Source organism: Lissotriton helveticus, chromosome 11 (assembly GCF_964261635.1).
Source record: "Lissotriton helveticus chromosome 11, aLisHel1.1, whole genome shotgun sequence".
In the NCBI taxonomy this organism is placed as follows: domain Eukaryota; kingdom Metazoa; phylum Chordata; class Amphibia; order Caudata; family Salamandridae; genus Lissotriton; species Lissotriton helveticus.
In genome coordinates, this window is record NC_136072.1 from 1093528907 (window position 1) to 1093556514 (window position 27608).

General features: G+C 47.5%; 1 protein-coding gene across 2 annotated transcripts in view; it reads right to left on the bottom strand.

Annotated features, from left to right (window-relative positions):
* Nucleotides 1-27608, bottom strand: part of PRR14L (proline rich 14 like) — a 451476-nt gene that overhangs the window by 113852 nt on the left and 310016 nt on the right. For both annotated transcript variants that reach the window (XM_078667733.1, XM_078667734.1), the window contains exons 7-8: nt 26462-26571; nt 25735-25806 (exon numbers count right to left, since the gene is read on the bottom strand). In XM_078667733.1, the coding sequence (XP_078523859.1) occupies nt 25735-25806; nt 26462-26571 (182 nt within the window). The remainder of the gene's footprint in view (nt 1-25734; nt 25807-26461; nt 26572-27608) is intronic.

Here is a 27608-nt window from a genome sequence, read left to right on the forward strand (position 1 = left end):
GCTGGTTAGCTTTCTTGAAGATAACCAGCTGTTAGATACCACCCAGACAGGGTTCAGGCCTAAGCATGGAACGGAGTCCGCCCTCCTAATGGTCATCGAGGAGTCCAGGAACATTCTTGATCAGGGAGGATCAGTGGCAGTGATCCTCCTTGATCTCAGCGCGGCGTTCGACACGGTCAGTCATAACACCCTACTGAACCGTCTTTCGAACGTCGGCATTGTGGACAAGGCCTGGCTCTGGTTAAAATCTTTTCTAAGCAACAGGTCGTTCCAAGTGTTTGACGGACAGACAGTGTCCTCCAGCATGCCCCTGAAGTGTGGAGTCCCCCAGGGCTCCTCTTTAAGCCCCGCACTTTTTAATATCTACATGAGGCCACTGGCTGAGGTAGTTCGTCCTTATGGAGTTAAGATCATTTCCTATGCGGACGACACCCAGCTGGTGGTCTCATTAGCGCAGGAGGCTCAACAGCCACTTTCAGGTGGACTAACAAAATGCTTGGAGGAGGTGAAAGCCTGGATGACTCTGTCTTCGCTAAAGCTCAATGGTGACAAAACGGAGCTTATGCTCCTGGGCCCTGCTGATCCCACCTTCTTCAACTCATTATGGCCCTCCTGTCTAGGCCCCCCCCGGCTCCGAAAGAAAACATCAAAAGCCTAGGGGTATGGCTGGACAGGAGTCTCTCACTTAATACCCAGGTCACAAAGCTCTCAGCCACCTGCTTTGGTCTGCTCAGGACACTGAAGAAAGTTCTTCCTTTGCTCCCAATGGAGGCAAAGCAGATAGCTATACAAGGCATGATACAGTCACGTTTGGACTCTAACAATGCCCTCTATCTGGGTGCTCCAGAGTACACACTAAAGAGACTACAGCTAGTACAAAACTGCGCTGCCCGCACTCTACTGCAGATCCCACGCAGAATGCCAGTGAGAGCGGCACTGATCAGCCTACACTGGCTCCCAGTGCGTAAGAGAGTTATTTTTAAGGCAATGTGTATTGCTCACCAGGCCTTCTGGGACTCAGGACCTCAAATTACTCGGAGCCTAGTAAGCCAGTATCGCCCAGGTAGAGACCTGCGATCTAGCCAGGCTTTTATGGCAACAGTCCCTAGAATTAAAAGGACAAGATCGGGTGGAAGGATGTTTTCTTTCAATGCCCCTAAGATCTGTAACTCCCTCCCTTCTCATTTGAGATCCAACCCTGACCTCGTCTCCTTCCACAAACAACTAAAAACACACCTGTTCAACTCTCCTTAACAAATTCAGCTCTACATCCCTTTTCCCCGGTCTGCAACCTCACTCAGCCTACCAACAGGTTCCTCTAGCGCTTGGACGCCTCAGGGCAGCAATTTGCGCTCTAAAAATCCACTTTCATTCACTTTCATTCATTCATTCATTCACCTGAATAGGCACGCGCTGGTTTCCACCGCAACCAGCCCAGCCGCAGCAGCCGCATCCTAAAACCAAACGAGCCAGCAGCTGCACCGAGCCCCATCTGCTGGGGGGCGCCAGGAGGGTGCAAATGAAAGCAGCTCTGATTAGACGGGCCCATGAGGAGAGTGCACCAATCTTTTCCCGACATACACCCCCTGCGAAAAAGCAAAAAAAAAAAACACAACTGACAAGATATATTTTTCACCATCAGATGAAAAAACAATTGGGGTTGGGGGATAACACAGGGATGGGCCGACCCTCATCCGCAGGCAGCGCTATTGAAAGGCAAAGGCAGGGAGGCAGAAGGTAATATATTCCCCTCACAAACCACCCTGGTGCAGAAATGCCTGGGGCTCCGTTCTCGGTGGAGAGGGTTCCGTTCCTTACCGGCCTTGGCACCGATGGTCGGAGGCAGCTTCACCTTCACCCTTCTGGCCCCGGCGTTCCCAATCTCTCGACGCTTTATCTTGCGAAGGTAGCTCCCCTCCACACACACCACCTCGGTCTTTTCCCCATCATCATCAGCATCACCGGGGAGGGGAGATAATGGGCCTTGTGATTCTGAGCAGGCAGACCCCCAGAGCCTCCATGCTGGAGCCTCACGTGTCTGTAGGGGGTGGAGGCAGCGAAGGACTTTAGGAGGGAGTTTAGGAGCTAGCGACGAAGCACTGGGCTGCCGTATTCACTAGTTCTGTGGGAGTGAAAAACAAGCATTGATCTCTTGTCTTTATGGGGCCATGTGTTTCTAATTAGAAACACTTGGCCCCGTAAAGATAAGAAAGTGCTTTGCGACAGCAACAAAGCAGACGAGACAGTCGGGCTCGCAGGCGAAAGGGCGTGAACCAAAAACCCTCATTTCCAATGGCAGGCCACCGGTGAACGGCAGCCAATGGAAATGACGGGCGGGGCTTCAAGCCCTCTACTGAAACTCCTTGTTCACAATAAACCTCGCCGAAGCAAACCGCGCTTTGCGCTGCATTGCCACACGAGGCCTAAAAATGAGTGTGTCCATCCTTAACGCAACTGGTGCTCATGTAAAGCGCTTTGATACTTTCACGCTATACAACCCCCCCCCCCCCTCCCCCCTCCCCAAAAGTTTCTGGAGTCACAGCTGCAGGACAAGTGAACTTTGGTGCAGTTTTCGATGAGGGCTGCAGACAGGCCTGCGGGGCTGGGGCCAAGTCAGGTGCTCTTCATTCTCTGCTTTTGCGTTTCTTGTGTGTCCTCTCTCTTCTTAGGTCATCAGGATCCACTTCTCTGGTGTCAAGGACTCCCCTAAATACTGAATTTTGGGGTATTAGAGGAGTGTAGGGTAGTAGCCAATGGGCTACTTACGCTTGAGGTCACTAAGCCCCCCTATATGGCCACTCCCTGTGGGAAGTGGGAATACCCCTGTCCCAGAATTCCTAGGTATGACATCACAAAGATGGCTACCTCTGAAAATTTGTGTCCACCTCGCAGTTAGCCCACCTTAGGGGTGGTAGGGGCTTGGGTGTGGCACGCCAACCTGACTAGCTAAGTTTTATGCCTGTACAGGTGCCAGGTGGGCTCTGGACAGGGGGGTGGCTTCCACTCCTGTGAGAGGAGCCAGATTGCCAGATTTGCATTCCAAATGTGGCGGCTCCTTTGAAGCTCGCCAGCCCAAGGAGGCTAATCAGAAGGTTATCCTCTGGGTGAGGGTGTCTTGGCGGCAGGCAGGCAGAATCCAGTCAGTAAACACACCAGAGGCTGTTGGTAGGTTCAGGGGTGACCTCTAGGTGCCCTCTGAGTGCATGTATTGATACATCCAACACTTACGTCAGTGTGGGTTGATCAAGATGAGATGTTTGGTACCAAACATCCCTGTTTTCAGTGAAGTCATCAAGTAGCTGGGGAACTGGTTTTCCCCAGTGTCCAGTACATGGTTTAAGATGGCTTCCCTGGTCACTTGCACTGAGTGCAATAGAGTTGTCCAGCACTGGGGCATATCTGTTCATGCAGACGTGCCCTCACATAATTTATTTGAGAGTTTAATATAGTGCTAGCTAGACCAGAAGGCATCAGAGTGCTTTACAAAAGAATATTAAGCACACTGCCTTAGGGCGGTCAGGCCTGCTGTCGGGGTGACTTACTAATATATGCAGTGGGAGTGGTGAGACATGTCCTGTTTTCACTTTTGTCTGCACCATGACACGCAGCCTGCAATGGCAGTCATGCCTGTGCTTGGTGCCGCAGCCCTTCGGGACCCTCTTTAGTACTCCAGACGCAAGGTACCATGTACTAGGGATGTACATAGGATGGCTTTGCCAATTGGGAGAACAACTGCACAGCTTCGGGAAAGAGCTTTGGCACTGGGGACCTGGTTAGCAGGAATCCCAGGGCACTTTCAGTGGAAATCACATCATGTACCAGGCAAAAAGTGGGGGCACCCTTGTCAAAAAGGGGCCCTTTTCTCCAATTAGTCATCTCTCTACTGTTCCAATAGACACTGGGAAGCCCATGCTTTGTTTCGATTGTGCAACAAAGAACAGTTCAGTTTTCCATAAAGTCTCCTAGAAGGAACACCACAGTGTAAATTACTTAGCATGTTTCTTTGTGAAAGCTAGTGTGCAAGCCACACAGCCTTAATCGCATCTATTCCAGACTAAGTGTTCCATTGTAAAGTCTAAGATTAAGATTTCCATTGTAATGTCTTTCTTTACAAGAAACAAAAAATAGACAAATTTAGATACCCTAAAACATGCATGTCTAAGGATTGCAACAGCTGTGGATCCATTCCTGGTTACATATCGAATGCTGTTGTATAAACAGAGTCCTTGGCTCAGCTCTACAAGGTTTGCTTTCACACCCACTGGTGACACGAGTGAATTTAGTACAAATGCACCAGCACTGAATGTGAAGAACAGGTAATTGTAGCCCTGCAGAACCACACCCCAAATATAAAAAAATGAGGTGGTGTCAACGCTTTTGGGTTACTAACAGAGAACAATGGTAATCCAAACGATCATTCATTAATGACTTTCACACTCGAGATTACAAGAAACAGAATATGTATTTCAACATATTTATTTAAAAATAGTCATTTTAAAATGCCAAGATCTTGTGCACTTAATATTGGTAACATCACAGAAGAGAATAAAAAGCAGCTTAGCTTTCCAATAACAGTGAAAACCGGGAAGAACTGTAACATCACACTTTTTCTAAATTGTGATTTTTCAGTTACCCTTACTGTGCTATTTCTAAGTGCTATGCTAGTCCTTCCAGATGAAAAAAAAAATAAGCCTGTGTTCTGGAGGTGGTGCGCATACCTGGACAACAGGGTTTGTTGTCTGTTTGAAATAGCTATTTTGAGCACAAGGCCAAGAGCTAGGAGATTGCATTGGTGTGAGAACACAATATTGGCACTAGTTTGTGAAGGCAGAATGGAATGCCTTGGGGAAACTTGCCAGAGGCTTCTTCTGTTGAGAAGGAATCTGGTGGTGTGCTCATCTGGATCTGCAAATTTATTTATTTATTCAAAGTTTTATATAGCGCGAACAAGATCTTTGCAGATATCAGAGCGCTTTACAGAGACCGGGGTAGGGGCAATAGGAGGGTGATTAAAACACTATTGGGTACAATATAGTAGCATAATAGGATAGCAATCATGTGCAAATATGATATCAGTCCACGAACAAGTGACTAATAATACAAGACGGTGCACAGTCTTTGAACCAACAACAATAAAGATCAGGTGAGCTTAGGCCATTAGGATGGCTTTTACCTCGCACTTAAAACTTACGGGAAACAAGGGGTAGGGGCCACCATAAGGTGGTTAGACTAACTATTGGGTACAAAATAGTAAACGGTAGTAAGTGAGGTGACATAATCGGATATCAGTCCTGTACAAATATAAAACCAACAGACAATCAGGTAACCAGTACTACAGTAAACGGTGCAAAAGTCTCTGTTCCATCAGCAATAGAGTTTAGGTAAATTTGGCCATAAGGATGGCTTTGACCTCTTTTTTAAAAAGTGCTGTGGAGGCGATAAGCCTGGTTTCAGGAGGGAGTGCATTCCAGATCCTGGGAGCCATTCCTGAGAAGGAGCGTTTGCATGTTTTTTCCTTCCGGAATCTACGAGGTTTCAGGAGTAGATTTTTTGCACTTCTATTGGATCTCGAGCCTCCAGATATAGTCAGCTTTTGGGTGAGGTAGCTGGGTGACTTGTGGTGTACAGCCGAGTGTGTCATAACGGCTATTTTCAGCTGTATTCTGGCTTCAACAGGCAGCCAGTTCAGGGATTTTAAGTCAGGGGATATATGCGAATGCTTCCTTGAACCAGTGATGAGTCTCGCGGCAGCGTTCAAAGAGGCTCAATTCCGTAGTCTATGCGAGGGATGACTAGGGCTTGTACAGCATTTTGGAAGTCCTTAGCTGGGAAGAAGGGTTTAAGTTTCCTGAGAGTGTTGATTTGGAAGTTTGCTCCTTTAGTTGCTTTGCTAATGTGCTGCTGCATGTTGAGCTTGTCGTCAAGTGTAATGCCTAGGGATTTCGCAGATTCCACGATGGTGGGTTGGACATTGAGCCAGGTTTGGGTGATGGCCATTTTCGCGGGAGGTGAGATAAGAAGGAATTCAGTTTTCAGAGCATTTAGTTTGAGGTGATTGATGGCCAACCATGATTGGGTGTTTCTGAGTGTGGAGTTCAGAAGCTCGATGTCTTCCGGGGATTGTAGTTTGAGATAGAGTCGAGTGTCATCGGCGTACATATGGAAGTGTACATTAGATGCTTGAAGCAAGGTGGTGAGTGGTTCCATGACAAGGTTGAACAATGTGGGGGATAGGGAGGATCCTTGTGGGACGCCTAAAGTTACAGGCAGAGGTGAGGATAGCACGTTGTTGATCTTGAACTTCTGAGACCGGTTTTCCAGAAAGGAGGTGAACCATTTGAGGACTGTCCCGGATAGACCCATTCTAGTATTTAGCAGCTCCAAAAGATTCTCATGTTTGACCGTATCAAAAGCTGAGGAGAGGTCAAGAAGGATGAGGAGACAGGAGTCATTGCGATCAAGGATTTGAACCTTGCTGGGCACCCTGAGTGGCCACACTACATCTTGCCCAACATAAATTTGTCTAGCTAAAGAGACAAATTTGATGAATGTGCAAATGAAGTACAGCTCTGGCCGATCTTTTTGGTGGGGGGAAAAAAAATCTTTTCAACAAAAGTCAGATTTCTTTTATCTAGTTTTAGTTTTAGTGTAGTTTAAATGCTTAACACGTTTTCATTTATGTAAGCAGGACTGCTCAGTCACAGCTATGCACGGTTACACTAAAAGTTAAGGAAATGAGGCCAGCCCGGTCCTAAAGAGGGTTGGTAGGTAATCCATGTCGAGGTAACAGTCACTTTCATACCATTTCCAGTTACTCAGATAAGCTCAAAGCAAAAACCAGGAGATGGATGGAGCGCTGAAACTTTAGACACTATTAGATCTGGGTTGAATCAGTCATTGAGCTCACTTCGCCGCCCAGTTCAGACCCAGCCATATGCAAGTCATCATCATGCAATCAGTCTTGTCCCTGTTCCTCATGGGAACAGTCCAAACCGGACTGCAAAGCCAGGTCTTGCCTGGCAGGGCAAGTGTCTTAAAAGTTTCAGCACTCCGTCAACATCTTGTGTTAGCACTCATAAGCTCAAGACAGTAGGTGTCAGATAAGGGCGGCATAGAAGGCAAAATGTTAATTTGGCATCAGCTAGAGAGGGACGGAGATGTAGGTGGTTCAAGAGGCCTCCGTTAAAACATTTGCTGATAGCAGGGACTGCAGAATTGATGTGCAGCTGTTTTGGAAAAGGGGGAAGCAAGTGGGTTTAAGGCTAAGAGGCAAATAAATCCATACACCGGTATTCTAGTGTTCTCCCAGCATCCTGTCACGCAGGGCAATGAGGGGAGTGCCAAGGACATATGACAGTAAGAAATTAACTGAGACATTGAATTGCGTCTGTGACCTGGGTGAAGTTTCCCTCCACTAAAGGGAGTGAGTGGTGGTCCTTAATTACTAAATTATTATCAGGGATGAAAACCTCTGACAGTTTAAAATGTGTTGGATACAGATTATGGGGACCAGAGGAAGTGTTTTAGACACATCTTTAAGAAAATGGGACATGAAGGGACGTCAATTCAGACTACACCCTTTTGATGATTCATCTATGGATGTACTTTTGATGACCTTGACATTATAAGTGAACACTTGTCCCAGGAGGGCATTGGGGTTTTATTGGGTTATTGATTAATGGATCTGCAGATGAAGCATGCCGGGCACCTACATACTGGAACACATTGGGGAGCTCCCACCTTTCCAAGCAGAGGGCACACGTCTGGGGGGTAGACTCCGGACCTTTCCTGAAACACATCAATGGCTACCCTCACATCATGCAAGTCCGCACATGGAACATTAGAGATATGCACACCATTTCCAAGCATTACAAAATATTCTCCGATTTGAAGAGGCGCTATGTTGCTGGAAACCCACTTGCTGGCTAAGGAAGGGGCCGCACTCAAACACAGATGGCGTGGCCAGGTGTACTACACATCGTACTCTGCTTTCGCTAAAGGAGTGGTGATTTGGATCAAGCGTTTTTTTCCTTCCTACACACTGGGGACTTGAAAGACCCGGAGGGCCGATACGTGGTCGTCACCGGTAGGCTGGATGGTTGAGATGTAGCAATAATTGGTGTCTATGGGCCTAATGTAGATCAGGGATCTATGCTCATGCACCTTGGCAACCTATTTTCCACATTCTACGATCCTGTGTGTTTAGCTAATCCCTTGATGGAATGCTCACATCCCCTGCTTAGAGACGCCTGTCCATCATTAGGCAAAGACCTTCACAGATTGGCAGAGTAGGTGGGGACTGATCGATTCCTGGGGACACCTCCATCCTATGATTCAAGACTATTCTTATTTCTCCCACGTGCACGACCTCCATGTTGGGCTGGACACCTTCCGGTGCTCCCCATGACCCATGATGTAGAATATCTGGCACGTACAGTGTTGGATCATAACCCGGTCCTCTTGCATCTACAGTGGGGGGTTCCCTGCCAAAACATATCCACTTGGCGGCTCAAACTGGAAGCATTAGAAGACCAGATTTTCCTTGAAGATATCAGGTGGCAAATCTCAAATTACTTCACTGAGACAGAACCTCGTCCAGGTTAGCTGAATGGGATGCCTTTACAGTGGTAATCAGGGGTAGGACTCCGACGTACCTTGGAGGCGGACAGGGAACTGAAGTACTTAGAAAGACGGAGACAGGGAAACCCTGAACTGGCCAGGCCCTGCTAGATATCAAAGAGGGGGTGGCTACACAGGTTGAACGGCTGCGGTATTTAGAATATAAAAAATATATATGTAGTGGTCCCATGCCGAAAGAGACCGAGTGGTATCTCTGCTGGCTTGGCTGACTGATCCGGCCCTGAGGGGCTCCCCAATTGTAGAACTTGAGGACAATGATGGACACCAGCTGTATAGGCAAGATGAGATCAACCGAGGTTTCAGGGGTTCTATACTAACCTGTATAAGAGTGTGATGAGACAGGAGGCGATCCGGGACTTCCGCGCAACGCTTCCACTCCCTGCCCTGACAGCGGAAGATGCGGAGGCAATGGGGGCCCCTATAAACGTGCAAGAGGTTAGAGCAGCTACTAGAAGACAGGCCAGAGACAAAACGCTGGGGGCGGACGGGATACCCGTCGAGTTTTATGTCGCTTATATATAGGAGTTAGCTCCTAGGCGGGTGGATATGTTTGAAGTGGCAGCAGCAGAGGGTTCCCTTCCCCGACACCACCTGTGAGGCGCTGGTCGTCCCTCTTCTCTACCCTGGTAAATACCCTATGGACTGTAAGGTATGCAAGGCCCTTGTCCATGCTTTATCTATATTTTAAGATACTTAGCAAGATACTATCAGTGAGGTCTTGCCATTTATGACCATTTTCAAACACCTGGATGAAGAGAGATTCATCCCGGGCCGGAACACGGGGCTCAACATACGCGGCCTCCTGTCAATCATGGAGGCACTGGACCAGATGAGAGGGATAGGGACAGTCTTTGCGATCAATCTAGAAAAGGCCTTTGACAACCTTGAATGGTAGTTTCTATATGCTGTCATTGACAGTATCCAGCAGGGACAGAGCTCCTTGAAATGGGTCATATATAAAGATCGCTTGGCACAAGTCTGGACAGGCCGCATAATCTCAGAGCAGTATGGGGGAAGCAGGGCACGAGACAGGGGTGCCCCCTCCCCCCACTGCTGTTCGCCCTGGCCATGGGCCGCTGGCTAATCTCGCCCGGACAAGTAATAAATACCACGGCATACAATAAGGGGACATAATCACCATTTAGAATTGTATGCTGATGACTTACTGCTGTTCCTGGGAGATGCGTAGGGAGCATTGAAGGGAGCCAGGGAGCTGTCGAGACTTACGGTCAACTGGTAAAAGTCTAGGCTTTTCACGCTGTCGGGGAGTAGACCTCCACCAGATGAGCTGGGAAGCCTACAGTTGGAGCTTTGCTGTCTGGGGTATCTAGGCATGAAAATATACCATTCTGAATCTCATCTATTAGAAGGGAATATGGGAGCAGCTGTGTGGTTCTTGAAGGCCAGCATGGACTTCTGGTTGGGCTTGCCGCTGTCAGTGGCTGAGAAAGCGGCGCTTTTGAAAATGGTCAGCTCTCCTACGACAGCAGTATTTCTTCACAGTGTTGCCTCTCTGGATGCAGTGGGAATGGTTTACTGACCTGGACTGCCTTATGACAGCCTTTCTCTGAGGCAATGGCCGCAAACGAATGGCCTTGAAGACGATGAAGCGCCCAATGGGGTGCTTGCGGTGCCCCGACTTTGAAAAGTATTACTTAGCAGGGCAATTACAGTGGTTCACACGATGGGTGGCGGGTCGATAGACATGCACGATTGGACCGTTTACACCTGATCTCGATATACTTCTACGAATACCACTGAAAGGTGGTGGGATTCCACCTAATTGCACCAGTGAGGGACAGGTGATGAGACCCTGCTGGAGGAGGTGTCTCACATGGAGTCAAATCCCATAATCACCAGATCTCCCGATGACAGCGCTACATGCACTGCTGCATGCGGGATACTGGGAGGGCATACAAGACTGGATACAGGCAAGGGCAACTAGACTATGGACCTTCACCGACTGGGAACCCCTCCCGTTCGAAGCATTCAGAGAGGGATGGGACCTTCCCCACGGTCACTTCCCATTAGATTGGCGGGTGGATAGCGCTGTCCGACGACACCGCAGGATGGGAACCTTAGAGCCACCTCACCAAAACACTTGCAGATACATTGGCAGAGTGGGAGGTAGACTTAAAGCAGTCTCATTCCTCTATAGAGCGATGGGTGAGGATGCCCAGCAACCACTGACCATGCTGAAGGACCGCTGGACGACGGACTTGGGCACCCCTATAGACGACAAGGGTTGGGAGAATGTCTTGGCTAGGAAATCCAAGGTATTGAGGAATGCCAGATTTAGGCTAATTAATTTCTTTATCCTACACAGGGCACACCTCACCCCGGGGCGCATTAACAAGTATTTCCATATGGAAGACATGGGATGCCCACGGTGTGGGGAACTCTGAGTGGAGTTGTTTCACATGCTCTTGACATGCCAGACATTGCACGATTACAGGGACGAAGTCATAAAAACAATGCCGGCAATCATTGAGCGATCTGTTCCTTGTATGCTGGCCCGCTGCCTCTTGGGTCTGTTCCCTCACAACTCCAAGAGTTGGGTCATCAGCAGGTTCCAGGATTTGCTCTTTATCCTAGCTAAACGAGAAATAACGAGGCATTGGAAATTACCAGAAGGACCTAGAATAGGCTCAATTGAGAGGGCCAGGGCCTGGGAGGCGCTGGGGGATACCGTGAAGGACCCAGAACCAGACTCGGGGGAATCCACGTCACTGAGGCAATCCCTTCCAATGAGTCCAATACTGCACAGCCCAGGGGGATGGGGTACCCGGAGAAGATCTAGAGGAATTTGAGGGTAGTCATTAACCAGCTCGAGGGTTGGGAGGGATCTTGATTAGGATAATGCCCAGGATTGGAGCGGGAATCATCCTGTTCAAGTCTTTGAGCCTCAGCAGCGATCTGCAGAAGGGGAGGGGGAGTTAGCATAAGAGATATTATATGCGAATGTTGTTGCTACATGCAATTATACACAATTCTTTTCAACTTCATTCAATGCCATACCAGTAAAAAGCCTCCTAGCCAATGTATACACTACATGAATATTAAATGCAATAAAATCTGTTTAAAAATACTAAAAGTGAACAATTGTCCCAGATTGGGTGTCGCATTTAGTTTTATCTAGGTCGGTAACTGAAGGACTTGACACTCTCCTAGTTCTAGGAATGATAATGATCATAGCGGACGACATTAGTGTTTATACCAAGTTGGACAGGCTAACTAATATGGCACTATAGCTAAACTAGAACTCTTCTTGTATGTTTTTAAGAACCTGTGGTACACTGGCTCTTTATATAGTGGACCAAAAAGTGGTACACGGTGTAAACGAGTCCAAGCAAACCCCAGAGGAATTACAGAGGCATAAATTACATCCCAAATGTTCTCTTTTGTGGTAGGATGGGTGAGCAATTAGGCATATCCGAGGGTAGTGCTAAGCATTTATTACACACACAAAGGCAGTGAGACCACAATCCAAGAAATCAGTCAACAATTTATAAAAATAACATACTTTTATAATAATTTAGATACCACGGTCATCAGAATGGGGTCGACACATTTGAGTTATGAATTTTTACACTTTTCAAAAAGGGACACTGCATTTTCTGGATCGGCAATGCTATCCTATGGAGGAAAAACATGTATTGCATTCTGCCACTTAGCAGAAACTTATGGGACTGTTCTTCAGGACTTAGGGTGAGTATGGCACAAGGTCCAAGGCCACGTTAACAGGTCACCTCGGGAGGCTCTGGGGTGTCGGGGTGCAGAGGTGTGTCACGGCATCAGGTGTCCCATTCACTTCAATGGGAGAATAGTCCAGTAACAAAGAGGCTGCAAGTTGGGACTGGGGGACCAGTCTGGGGGGAATCCACCGGGGTGATCTACCCTTGAGCACACCTGGACACCCTTGGTTCACTTCTGCTCAGACTGTGGTGCTTGGGTGCAATGGTGTCTTTGGGTTCGGATTCTAGTGCAGGAGTCTCTCGTGGTTGGAGGGGGTCTGCAGAAAGAAGCTGAAGGCGGTGACTGGAAGTCCAGTTTGGGCAAACCCAAGCATGGGCTAAGCTCCTGTGGGTTTGAGGACCCCATTGGCACCGTTATTTCTTGTACCTGGGCGTGTGGGTGCATAGGTGCTTTGAGGTGTCTGGTGGCAGCAGTCGCATACTCACTTCGCTGTCTTCTGTAGGAGGGACAAACAGGACATGTGATGATGGACGAGGACAATGTATCACTGTCCCTGAAATCCTTCGACACGCACGTCGGTCTTCCTCGTCGTTGGTGTCTGAAAAGTACACAACAAGCCTTGGCTGCTGTAAGGGGTCCTGGTACCCAGGTATTGGTCCTGAGCGGCTCTAGTAGGTCCTGGTGTCCTCCCACTTGCTGGGCAGACGGATCTGAACTTCGGGAGCACAGGGTCCTTTTCCTGGGGAGCTGCTGCGTCAGGTTGGATGAGGTGCAACAATTTGGGAGGCTGCACCTTGCCTCTTTGGTGCCTGTAGGGATTGTTGGGGGCAGCTGTCAGGCTGTCAGGGGTCAAGTCAGTTGTTGCTCCTCGGTACTCTTCTTTGTCCACTCCTCTTGGTCCGTAGAAATCTGAAGTCTTGGTACAAGAGGGTCCCCTACTCAATTTAGGGGAATGAAGGGTAGTAGTCAATGGGCTACTTACAACTGGGGTTACTACACCCCTACTTGACCACTTCCTGTGGGAAGTGGGCATCACCCTGTCCCAGAATTCCTATTTCCACCACACACAATATGGTGAAAGTTTTAAAGTCGTGTTCACGTCAGACTGGGTCGCCCTAGAGATGTGCCCAGCCTGGCAGTGCATACGCCTCCTGCATAGCCAATTTTCCTGCCTGTCCAGGTACCAAATAGCTCTGGACAAAGGGGTTCTGCTTCCTCTCCTGTGAGAGAAGCCAGATTCGCATTTCCAAGGCAGTGGGCTCTTTCAAGCCCCCTGTCTTGGAATGCTAATTTACCAGCCTTTACCGGGGGAGGAGGTGATAAAACCTCTCCCCTGAGCAGGCATTGTTCTTGAGCTCCTGAGAGACAAGGTTTGCACCCCTAGGGGTCAAAAACTAGTCTGGGGCAGCAGGGCTAGACTGGACCAGTCAGCTAGCAACCTGGAGGGCTGAAAGGTTTCAGAGGGTACCTCTAAGGTACCCTCTAGGAGCATGTTTTAAGTCTATCACTTGAATCAGTGTGGGTTTATTAATATGAGGTATTTGATGCCAAACACCATATGTCTCAGTGAAGCCATTATGTATCTGGGGAACTCATTTTTATCAGTGCCCAGTACATAACTTAAGAAGGCGTACTTGCAATATCCAGTAATAGGACTAGACAGCATACAGGTACATCTGCTCATGCAGATATATCCTCAAATATAATGCACTCTGCTTTAGGGTTCAAAGGCCAGCTGTAGGGGTGACTTACATATATTAGATGCAGTGACTTTGGCATGACACACAGGAGTGTGCCATGTCATGTCTTCACTCATGGTTTGTACCATGTCACACAACCTGCAATGGCAGTCTGTGTGGAATTTGTGTGTGGGTCCCTTAGGGTGGCATAAGTTATGCAGCAGCACTTTGGGACTGTCTTTAGCACCAATGCCCTAGGTACCATTTACTAGTGACTTACAGGGGTGCTAATGTCCTTAGCCAATTGTAGCACAATTAGACAATACCTTGCTTTGGGGATGGAGCACTGGCACGGAGGTCTGGTTAGAAGGCCACAGTGCACTGTCAGAGTCGAAAATCAGCCTCTAGTAGCTAAAAAGAGGCAACAAGTGAGAGGATAACTGCAACAAAAGGAAAATGCTACTTACCAGTATGCATCTGTTCTTGGCATGTAGAGCTGCAGAATCACATACTTGTGCATAGATCGATAGAACCAAGAAAAACCAAAGGAGGTGATGGACGGAGCGTTGACAATACAAACACTCACCCCCAGTCAACTGATCTGGGTTTAATCCATCACCGTTCTTTAGCTCACTCCGCCACCCCAGTTCAGACATGGCCATATGCAAATCAGTCTGACCCTGTGCCTCATGGGAACAGTCCAGCCCGAACTGCCAAGCCATGTCTTCCCTGGACCGGAATCAAGCTTCCCAGGACCGGTTTCGCCCTAAGTTGGCAGGGTATGCTCAGACGTGAGTCCCTTTCTCACTTTGCCACTGGATTCAAGCAGGCCCGGCTGAAGACGGCTGTAATGCCAGATACTGGTCCTGGGAAGCTTGATTCCGGTCCAGGGAAGACATGGCTTGGCAGTTCGGGCTGGACTGTTCCCATGAGGCACAGGGTCAGACTGATTTGCATATGGCGCCATGTCTGAACTGGGGTGGTGGAGTGAGCTAAAGAACGGTGATGGATTAAACCCAGATCAGTTGACTGGGGGGGAGTGTTTGTATTGTCAACGCTCCGTCCATCATCCCCTTTGGTTTTTCTTAGATCGATAGAACGCCATCTGGTGTTGGGCTCGGATGTTTGCACTTTGTTGTTGTCTTGGAAGAAGTCTTTGTAGTCACAAAATAGGGGACTCCTACTTTGGATGATAGTGCACATGGGCATCGACTCCATCCATAGATTGGTTTTCACCATGAAGTGAAATGATGGAGTTTGTAAGAAACAGAAGAGATGTCCATGTGTAATGTATCTAAGTAAGATAACCCTGGAACAGATGGAGGTACCGGGGAGGTGGGTGGGCGTATGTGATTCGGCAGCTCTACATGCCAAGAACAGATGCATAATGGTAAGTAGCAATTACAGCTTTGGAGATGGGGTTTCCTTTATGAGGAAGAGAGAAAGCTACCAACAGTTGGTTTGTGTTTCAAAAAGGTTTAGTTCTGTCAATGTAATAAAGTATAGCTCTTTTAACATCAAGTGTGTGAAGGGCTCTCTCTGCTACAGAATCTGTTTTTTGGGGGGGAAACGGGTAATTCCACAGATTGATTAAGATGGGATGCAGAGATTACTTTGGGAAGGAATTTCGGATTTGTTCTAAGAACCACCTTGTTTATTTATTTATTTTTAAAGTTTTATATAGCGCGAACAAGATCTTTGCAGATATCAGAGCGCTTTACAAAGCCGGGAATGCCAGCAAGAGAGTGGGGTTACACATAATAAGTGGGAAGGGTAGGTACGTGAGGGAGCAAAGTAGTACAGCACATCAATGATGTAGAGCCTTGTGTGTCATGCAGGCGATTTTCAAATGTATTCTGGCTTCAAAAGGCAGCCCGTCCAGTGTTTTTGATGTGTTTGTAAGAATGTTTCTTGTATGGTTAAAGCCTGGATCTTACTCTCCTGAGGGAGGTGATTGCGACAAGGAAAGCTACTTTCCATGTAAGGAACTGCAGTTCACATATGTGCAGGGGTTCAAATGGAGGACCCATGAGCCTAGTAAGGACAATGTTTAAATTCCACACTGGAGAGGGTTGGGTTCGGGGAGGAATTATCCTTTAAAGGCCTTCCATAAATGCTTTGATAGCAGATACCCTAAACAATGACAAATGTCTGTTTTGTAGGTAAGCGGCAAGGGCAGCAAGATGTAGTCTTATGGATGTGTATGCCAGATTACATCTTTGTAGATGCAGTAAATTGCAAATAATGTTTTGAATTGAAGCATTTAGTGGGTCAATTTTGTTGTTGTTGCAGTAAATGACAAATCTTTTTTATTTGGCTGCATAGCAAGCTCTAGTAGTAGGGAGCCTAGCTTCTTTATGAATATGCTACTTACCAGTATGCATCTGTTCTTGGCATGTAGGGCTGCTAACATTCATATCTATTGCATAGATCGCCGCCTAGTGTTGGGTCCGGATGATTGCACATTGTTGTCCTGGAAGAGTCTTCGAAGTATCACGAGATAGGTGGCTCCTCCCCTGGACTACAGTGCGCATGGGCATCGACTCCATCCCCAGATTGTTTTTAGCCATTGTGGCAGAGATGGAGTGAAATAGTGTAAAGGATGTCCATGCTAATGATGAATGAAAGAGTATCTGCAGCCGCTACGGGCACCGGGGAGGAGGGCGGGCGATATGAATGTTAGCAGCCCTACATGCCAAGAACAGATGCATACTGGTAAGTAGCATATTCAGTTCGAGGCATGTGGGCTGCTAAATTCATATCTATTGCATAGAATACATAGCAGTCCCTCCATTAAGGGCGGTTGCCCGTGCCAGCTGCAGAAGCTTGAAAAAGTGTCTTGAGAACAGCCTGTCCTACAGCTGCTTGCTGTTTGGAATGCACATCAACACAGTAATGTTTGGTAAATGTGTGTGGTGTAGCCCATGTGGCTGCTCTACAAATGTCTTCCAAAGGAATGTTGCCCAGGAAAGCCATGGAGGCCCCCAACTTGCGTGTGGAGTGCGCCCTTGGGGGTATTGTTAAAGTACGCTTAGCCTTTTGATAACAGATTTGAATGCACTTAACAATCCATCTGGCTATTCCTGCTTTGGAAATGGGGTTGCCTTTGTGCTGCGCTGAGAAGGCAACAAAGAGTTGTTGTGTTTTCCTAAAGTGTTGCGTTCTGTCAATGTAGTACATCAACGCCCTTCTAACATCCAATGTATGAAGCATTCTTTCCGCTACTGTTTGTGGGTTTTGGAAGAATGCGGGTAGGTCAATAGTTTGGTTAATATGAAACTGTGACACTACTTTAGGAAGGAATTTGGGGTTAGTGCGGAGCACTACCCTGTTTGAATGTATTTGGATGAATGGCTCTTGGATTGTGAGCGCTTGCAGCTCACTAACACGTCTGAGCGATGTAATAGCAATGAGAAAAGCCACTTTCCATGTTAGAAATTGAATTTCGCAGGAGTGCAGTGGCTCGAAAGGTGGACCCATCAGCCTAGTGAGGACCACATTGAGGTTCCACACTGGAGCTGGTGGTGTTCTTGGAGGAATGACTCGCTTCAGTCCCTCCAGGAAGGCTTTAATGGCAGGCACCCTGAAAACAGAGAGATGCTGCCTATTCTGGAGATAAGCCGCTACGGCGGATAAGTGTATCCGAATGGAAGCGTACGCTAGATTGCATTTGTAAAGATGTAACAAATAGCAGATGATGTTAGGAATGGATGCATCTAGCGGGTTGATATTGTGGTCTGTACAGTAAATGACAAACCGCTTCCATTTTGCTGCATAGCAAGCTCTGGTAGTGGGCTTTCTTGCCTCCCGGATGATGTCCATGCATTCTGGAGGCAGGTTGAGGTAGCCAAATTCTAAGACCTCAGGAGCCAGATCGCCAGATTGAGCTGTTGCGGATCTGGATGCTGAATATCTCCATGGTTCTGTGTCAAGAGCCTGGATGTGAGATGCAGCCTTTGATGCGGTACCACGGAAAGTTCTAGAAACGTGGTGTACCATGGTTGGCGTGCCCATGTTGGAGCAACCAGGATGAGAGTCATCGAGTGTTGCTTTAGCTTTCTTGCCACCAGCGGAATGAGAGGCGCTGGGGGAAAAGCGTACGCAAATTTGCCTGACCAGTTCATCCATATCGCATTCCCTTGCGATTCCGGGTGAGGGAACCTGGCGAACTGTGTTTGTTGACCCAACTGTCCTCTGGTAACACCACGTGCTCCTGAGCGACGAAAAGTGCTTCCCCTGAATTGCTGAGACTGAAGCGCCCCCATGGACTTAGCAGTCTCATTGTCCTTTTTAATCTTTTCCAGGGTGGTGTCAACATCCGGACCAAACAGTCTGTCTGGATTGACGGGCTGGTTGAGTATTGTAGTTTGAATATCGGGTTTAAATCCAGATATGCGAAGCCAAGCTTGTCGCCTTAACATGACGCTAGTGTTAATTCCCCTAGCCGCTGTATCAGCCACATCAAGTGCACACTTTATTGCTGCGTTTGAGATGAGCTTCCCCTCTTGTATGAGCATTTCGGCCCCTTCCTTAAACTGATCAGGTAGGTGTTGAAGGAGCTGTTCTAGGGTGTCGTAATGCGCCCTATCGTATCGTGCCAATAGTGCCTGTGTGTTTGCTATACGCCAGATATTGGCAGCTTGCGCAGCTACCCTTTTGCCGGATGCCTCAAGCACTTTCGACTCCTTGTCTGGGGGAGGAGCTTCACCCGTTGTTTGGGAGTTCGCCCTCTTGCGGGCATTGGCGACCACCAACGAATCCAGAGGCAACTGTCCCCGAATATATGCAGGGTCTCCAGGTGCTGGCCTGTATTTCTTTTCGATACGTGGGTTTACCACTCTCGCCCTGGTAGGTTCCTTAAAGATTTCTGGTGCATGTTTAAGGACACCTTTGAGCATAGGAAGTATTTTAACTGTTCTGCCTGAGACAGAGAAAGTGTCAAACAAAAAATCCTCCTCTACCGGGTCAGCATGCATGTCCACATCATGATTTGCCGCTGCCCGCTCTATCAAAGCATTAAACGCTGCTGAATCCTCTGTTGGTGATGTACGTGCCCCAAACCCCTGTGGATCTTGTACCACCTGATGTCCACCGTGGTCCCCAGTATCGCCATATGAGTCCAGTTGAACATCAGGGTCATTGTCAACTGGGAAATTGTACTGGTCATCTTGGTCATCATCCTCTCCACCTGATTGGTTGGGGGAAGGTGATGGACTCCTTCTTGGTGGTGGCAGAACAGGTTCAACAAGGGCAGGAATGTCCTGTGCCGGCCTTTTCTTTTTCAGTGGAATGACATAGGATTCCAGTGGTTGGGAAGTGATTTTCCTTTTGTAGAGGGTCAATTTCCCCGTTTGGGCATCGATGTAATGCTCTGATTGGTCTTCAGAGGCGTGATGTCGATCCAAGCTTTTGTGCGTGGAAGTGTCCGACGTGTCAGCGATTTTCGGCACCGATCTGGGTGCAAATGCCTTCGGTGCCACCTTAGGTGGCAGAGAGTAGAGAAGTTTGGTCGAGGTCTTCGGAGGCGTGTCCACCGATTTCGGAGCCGACGGCGTGGGAGCCGTTGACGACAAAGTCTTCTCCCGAATACGTTTGAGGGAGTCGGTGACCTGCTTAGTGAAGGAAGCAGAGGGTTTAGAAACCGACGACCGATGTTCGGTAGCGTCGGAGTCCCTCGGTGTCGACGAGTTTTCCGTCGACGAATCTTCGTTACTAATGGGTCGCGGCTCAGTTGCAGCCTTTGGCGCCGACGCCGTTGCTGCCGATCCGGCATCTTTATGCCGATGCGTAGTGCCCCCTGTCTTCGGGTCATGGCCTTTAGTTGACTTTGACTCGACTGTGCGCTTACTGGTAGGCGCCGCGGTGGCGGCCGAAGGCGTGTCAACAGTCTTTGAGGTCCGCGCCGGAGCAACTGTGCTTGACACTTGATGGACGTCCTTCTTAGAGGATGGTTCCTTGGGCACCTTTTGCGGCGCTGTCGACTCGACAGCCTTCTTCGACTGATGGTTTCGGTTTCGATTTTGATGGGACGTCGGCCATCTTTGGTGCCGTCGAATCCGAAGGTTTCGGTTTCGATACGTGGAATGGCGGCTCCGCTTGAGTGTCCGTGGCCGAGCGAGAAGGCGGGGCCGGGGATAGCGGTGCTGGGTCGTGGGTAAGGCCGAGTGGCGATCCCGTGACCTGAGCCTGAGTCATGTAGCTTTCGGGGCATAGCTCTTCCTCTGAGCTATCTTCCGCGGCCCCATAAACTTCTTCGTCGTCCCCTACCTCCTCGACGTATTCAAGGTCCAGGGCCTGTCCTTCGACTTGTTCTTCGGGCTCCGCCTCGACCTCCGTCGACGGTGGAGAAATCTGAAGACGATTGCTACCGCCTTCTTCTGCGGGGTCGTCGAATAGGTCGTCGGGTGCCGGGGCCGCTCGCTGGGCCTCGAGGCGCGCCGCGCGCCGATGCTTGAGCGTCTTCTTTGACCTGAATTTTGAACAGGCCATGCAGTTTTCCTCGTTGTGGTCCGGCGAGAGGCATTTATTACAGACCGGATGCACGTCGATATGTGGATATTTGGATCCACAGACGGGGCAGAACTTGAACGGGCTCCGCTCCATGTCAAGTTCGTCGGGGTCTTGCTGCGACGAGAGGGCCTCGATGTCTGAAGAATTACTCTACTCCGCAGAATTCCGGCTCAGAGAGTCGGAGGATGCTCGAGACCGTACGCAAACAATACCGGCGCAGGTAACGAAGGCCTTTTGGCCTTAAGAACAAAGTTTTTCGGTTCCGACACGGAGACGTCGAAACCACATCCGAACCCAATGGCGGAAAAAACCAATCTGGGGATGGAGTCGATGCCCATGCGCACTGTAGTCCAGGGGAGGAGCCACCTATCTCGTGATACTTCGAAGACTCTTCCAGGACAACAATGTGCAATCATCCGGACCCAACACTAGGCGGCGATCTATGCAATAGATATGAATTTAGCAGCCCACATGCCTCGAACATAATGTTCATACAGTCCGGTGGGAGGTTGAGGTAACCAAACTCTAGGACTTCAAGAGCCAGATTGCTAGGTTTAGTTGAGCTGGATCTGGATGCTTTATCTCTCCATGGTTCTGTGTAAGAAGCTTTGGGGAGAGATGTAGTTTTTGGTGTGGAACTACTGAGAGTTGCAGGAGTGTTGTGTACCATGGCTGCAGGGCCCATGTTGGAGCAACCAGGATCCTCTTGAGAGACTGTTTGAGCTTGCACACTACTAATGAAATGAGCGGAGTGGCGGCAAAGCGTACGCAAATCTGCCTGACCAGTTCATCCATATCGCATTGGCCTTGGACAGTGGTTGTGGATACCTGCCGGTGAAGGTTGGGAATTTTGCATTTGCGGCAAACAGATCTAGGTCTGGATGGCCCCAAATGTGAAAAAATGGATGAAGAACTTATGGATGAAGTTCCCATTCATGGATGTGCTGTGTCTGACGACTGAGCAGATCTGCAATCTGATTGTGTACCCCTGGAAGATGTTCTGCTAGAAGGTATATCTTTTGTGGGATGGCCCATCCTCATATGCTATGTGCTAGTTGAGAAAGCTGCAAAGAATGTGTTCCTCCTTGTTTTTGTATATAATACATTGCTGTTATATTGCCGGTGCGGACAAGGACAGTTTTGTTGATGTGATTTGTCTGGAATGATTTTAATGCTAGAATGATTGCAAGTAATTCCAGCTGATTGATGTGGAGCACTTTTTGTTGAGGGGTCCACCTGCCCTGAATTGTATGATTTAAGAGATGGGCTCCCCAGCCGGTGGGCGATGCGTCCGCTGTTAGCACTATCTATGGAACTGGTTCTTGGAAAAGCTGCCCTTTGGAAAGGTTTTGTGTGTTCCACCACTGCAGAGAGCGATGTGTGCAGCTGTCCACCAACACCAGATCTGAAAGTTGACCTTGAGCCTGGTTCCACTGACGTGCTAAACATGCTTGTAAAGGGCGCATCTGGAGCCATGCGTGAGGTACTATGAGAATTTGAGAGGCCATCACTCCTATTAGCTGCATAAACACTCAAGCTGGTAGTGAGTGTTTGGGCTGAAATTTGGTTATTAGGGTTTGCATACTGGGTATTCTGACTGGATTGGGGTATACAAGTGCTTTGGAAGTGTCTATTGTGGCCCCTAGATACTGATGTATGTGGGACGGTTGAAGATTTGACTTAGTGAGGTTTATTGTGAACCACAAGTTGTGGAGCAGCTGAACTGTTTGGTGAGCGTGGTGAACACACTGGTTGTATGACATGGCTTTTATGAGTCAGTCGTCCAGGTATGGAAACGCATGAATTTGTTATCTTCGCAAGTGGGCGTCTACTATTGCTAGACATTTTGTGAAGACTCTAGGTGCTGTGGTCACTCCGAATGGGAGGACCTTGAATTGATAGTGCTGACCGTCCACTACAAACATTAGATATTTCCTGAGAGCAGGGTGTTTAAAAATATGCAAGTAGGCGTCCGTGAGATCTAGAGTAGCAAGGAAATCGCCTTGTTGGTGTAGTGGGAGGACCTTTTGAGTGACCATGTGAAAATGGTCTGATTGTATGTAGATATTCAAAGGTCTGAGGTCCAGTATTGGTCTGAGAGTTACGTCTTTTTTGGGGATGAGAAAATAGAGGGAGTAAACCCCTGTTCTTTGATGCTGAAGGTGAACTGGTTCTATTGCATGCTTTTGAAAAAGTGAGAGAACTTCCTGTTTGAGGAGCGTTAGATATTCCGTGGACATTGGATGTTGTTTGGGCGGTATGGTTGGAGGAGTTGCAGTAAGTTCCAGGCAGTAACCATACTGGATAATTTGTCTTACCCACCTGTCTGCAGTGATGGAATTCCAGACAGGTAGGAACTGTGAGACTTCCTCCGACCGGAGTGGAATGGTCTGGAGGGAGAGGAGGGAAGTTATTGTTTGGTAGTAGGGGAGGTTCGGTTGTTATTATGTAGGCCTCTACCCGTGTTATTATTTCCTCTTTACCCACCTCTAAAATAACCCTTGTTGGGGAATGTTTGTGTGGGACTCTTGTAGGAGGAAGTAGTGTTTGTGCTAATGTTTTTGGATGCGCCCCTATAAAAGGAGCAACGAAAGGAACCTTGTGGTGTTAAGAGATTGTAATGCTCCCATTGATTTTGCAGTGTCTGTCTTTTTTCATTTTTTCTAAAGCTGTATCCACAGCTGGGCCAAAGAGGTGTTCTTGGTCGAACGGCTCATTTAAGATAGTTGTTTGCACTCCTTGTTTAAAACCAAAAATGCGCAACCATGCATGTCTGCGAAGTAAGACACCGGTGTTGAGAGATCTAGATGCAGTGTCTGCTGCATCGAGGGCACATTTGATGGATGCATTTTTAATTAACTTGCCCTCTTGGACCAGATCGTTGGCTTTGTATTGGTCAGGTAAATGTTGAATAAGATCTTCAAGCTCATCGTAGTGAGCCCCGTCATATCTGGCACAAAGTGCTTGTGCATTCGCTATTCTCCAGTGATTGACTGTTTGGGAGGCAACTTGTTTGCCTGATGCATCTAGCAGTTTTGACTCTTTGTCTGGTGGTGGAGCATCACCAGAGGTTTGAGAATTAGTATGTTTTCTTGCATTTGAGACTACCAAAGAATCTAAAGGGAGTTGTTCTTTGATGTAAATTGGATCGTTAGGGGCAGGTTTATATTTTTTATCAATCCGAGGATTGAGAATCCTGGTCCTGACAGGGTCTTTAAATATGACTGGTGCATGTTTAATGACACCTTTAAGCATGGGTAATGTCTGTATTGATTTTTGTGACTGAACAAATGTATCAAGTAGGAAATCCTCATCCATGGAGTCTGAATGCATTTCAACCCCATGATATTGCGCAGCCCTATTAATGAGCTGACTAAAACCTATATTGTCGTCTGGAGGGGATGGCTTTGATGGGTATACATCGGATCAGGAATGTCTGGAGGATCTGTGGGAATGTTGTAATCATTTCATCTATCCTGTGGTGGAATAGTGTTATCATCAGGGTCATCTAAACGATCCTTATCGTGTCCACCCCCCGTCCCCTAGATTATCCTCATCCTGTGGTGGTAAGGGTGAGAATGGAATAATTGGAGAGAGTCTAGGAGAGGGTATGGGAGAGATTGTAGGAGACAAAGGTTTGGTAGGAAGAACAGGTGAAGAGAGTCTCAAGGGTGAAGTTGCAAAGTCTCTTTTCTTCACAGGTACCTCAGGAGGGTGTGAGGTATCTGATTTTTCTCTTCTTTGCTGGAACATTGACAATATGGCCTGTTTTAGGGTCAACATGTAATGTCTTGTTTCGGGTCAATAGGATCTGGCCGAAACAGTTCTTCCTGGTTGTCTGCTTTCGGTCCCAATTTTTTCGGTTCTGATCGTGGTTTTGATTTGGGCTCTGGAGCCGTAGAAGGGGTCTTGTGCTCCTTCGGCTTCCATGTAGAGTCCAAAATCTTCTTAGGATCCGGAGGTTTTTGGTTTTGTTTAGGTTATGGAGGCCTTATGGTCTTTCTGTGCCGAAGATTTTAATACCGAGGCCTTTTTGGGTGTCACAGGAATAGGGTGTGTCCCTGATTTCGGTACCAACAGTGTTTTATGGGTACCAAGATGTGGCTTGCTCGGTCCCGAGCTGCTGGAAAGCTTTTTTTTGTATTCAGAGCTGGGCCCGGAAGTGGGGCTTCTAAAATTTTCTTTCGGTCTCACCTAGGCCTTCAGGCAAAGTTTTGACAGGAGCCTTTTGTTCTTCGGATGGGGCAGGGTTGTTGCACTCACTCGTTGACCTGGAGTGATGTGGTCATAGGAGTCGGTGTCGTCGGCTTCAGAGACTATCTCAAGCTCTTCCGAATACTCTGCCTCTGGAACATCTGGGCCTTCGTCAAAAAGGTCAGCCAGCACCAGTGCAGCCTGTTGAGCCATAACGTGTGGTCGAGCCCAGCGATCACGGATAATCATTTTGGATCGAAAAGAATCGCAGGCCTGACAATCCCTTTCTTCTTGTTCTGGTGAGAGGCAAAGTTTGCAGACTTTGTGGTGGTCACTGTGGGGAAATTTAGCTCCACACTGGGGGCATTCTTTAAATGGAGTCCTTTCCATTAGCCGTAGGGAAAATGGCGCGATAGGCCCAGCGGCCCGCATCTATCACCGGAATCTAGGATTTTAAGTTTAGCTCGTTGAAGGGCACGCGAACGAAACAATACTGTTGAGTGATGATGGGTTGCGGGTTGAAAAGGTTTGGAAACACGGTGCCGAACCGGAGAGCAACAGCCTCATCCGAACCCAATGGCGGAAAAAAACAATCTAAGGATGGAGTCGATGCCCATGCGCACCATCGTCCAAAGGAGGAGTCGCCTATCTTGTGACTACAAAGGCTTCTTCCAAGACAATAACAAAGTGCAAACATCCGAGCCCAACACAGATGCCGATCTATCGATCTATGCACAAGTATGTATTCTGCTGCTCATATGCCTAGAACGCCTAGTTTTCCTACACATGGGCATAGAAAGGTTTGGGTGACCGTAACAGTTTTATAAATCTTTGTTACATGTCTACTGCTCAAAAACTCAGTAGTAATTAGTGTTACGACAATCTCTTTTCAAGTTTTAAAATACTTAAACGTAATTAACTAGGCCTGATGTATAGCCTTTTCTATCGCCCCTTCCATCCCCAAAATGCCCAAACTAGACAAATTCAAAATTCCATTAATAACAAACGTTAATACCTTGCAGCAGGAGGAGACTTATAATTCTTATTGGTATAAATTTCTTCCAAACTGAATTCCTTCTTTTTTATCCTGTAATAGAAAAGGAAATAGTACTTTTAAACATGTACAACAGAAATGAAAACTTAAACTTGTGCAGTCATCCTGTAGAAATAGTTTTCAAGGATGGAAACTTGAGTTTTGGGATCTCCATGAGTTAATAGTCTAAAGTGTTTGTTAATGTGCTTTTGGGTGGGGTGGGATGGGATGAAGTGGGCCTATCAAATAAGTATTACACGTTTCCCTACAGTTTACTGTACAGCTCGCAGAGAGAGGATCAGGCTCTCTAATTAATCTCCCAGGCCTTTAGATGCATGCAATATATAGAACACAAGCGACAACCTATTACAACTTGAGCTCTTCTTCCACCAGGTTTACATTTTCCCATGAGATATTAAGCCTATATTAGGTCTAGGGTTTGACTGCTTCTTCATTTACCTCTTTTTGATCTCAACCGAAGAGCTGGGTTTCGAATTTACCTTTAGACCCAGGAAACTTATGTATATCTTATTTCAGTTTGAATGACAGTCATAGGAGCAAACGTTTCAAGTTTGCATCCTCTCATGTGTTAGAGGGTCAATGTTTCCATTTCATTATTGCTCTCAGGTGACCCCCAAGGGCTAAAGTAGGTAATGCCATTTCAACAATAGCATATCAACACTTACGTTTAAGGGTCATATGTTCTCACCTTTTTGGTCGGGGAAGCCCCATAGGAGTGAGGTTAATATCCTGCTTCGGCATTGTTCTCCGAATTCGTATCTGAGAGACTCGCTGCGGCTTCTTCTCTTCTTTAACTTCCTACAATATTTAAAATTTCACAAATCAGAGGCATTTAAAACTGGTGAAATAATTTTTAGACACCAGGAATCTGGCAGGAACTCAGCGAGGACAACTGATGAAGAAGCACAAAGTCCAACCTGGCCTGTTGACAATCACTTTTTTCTTGAGCTTATTTAAAAAGTTAAATTCTCGACTCACTGGAAATTAAATTAGAGTTAATTCTTACCAACAAGCACATAAGTAACCTGAAGTGAAGAAAACATTCAAAGATGTGCCATGCCTTATAAACAAAGGAATGAAGCTGCTATAGAATATAACAAAATAAAGGACACAACATTGCTTACAATATCAGGAGAAGGCTTCTGTGGTGAAATACTGCAGAAATTCAAAGCACTAGGTACTTGGCTGCCCAACCCCATAACGTCACAGCAGATAACCCAAATCATATTCCTAAGAATCCTCCACCTAGAGGCAGTGTCAAGTCAGAATTCCGATCCTACTTTATTATTAAAATAAGGTCAACATATGTAGAAGCTTCCCTCCTCTTTAGCATCTTGCACAACAAAGATGAGGTCAACAATAATACTTCAAATCTCACCATAGAATATCATCTGATGTATCACTATTACACTGCTGCCACTTGCAGCCAGTAAAACAAATTACTCAAAGCAGTGACTCCAAACTTGTGCTTTTATGGTTACCCCTCACTTTTTGCCTGGTGGTTTGCCGTTTCTGACTGGGATCCTGCTAATCGGGAGCCCGGTCTATGTGCTTTCTCCCCTTAATTGGATATGGTGAGTACTTGGGTACACCCCAGATTGGTCACTGGTGTACCCTTATAAGTCCATAGTTTATGGTACCAAGGTACCCAGGGCATAGGTACACCAGGTGTCTCCCATGGGGTGAAGCATGTATTGTGCCACCCAAAGGAGACCACTTAAATTGTGACTACAGGCATGTTATGTTAATAAGGATTTATTAGGCGCGCAGCTACCAAAAAGGTTTCCCGGCGCCGCCCGAAGGAACCAGAGGACAGAGCAAAGGCCATTGCAGCC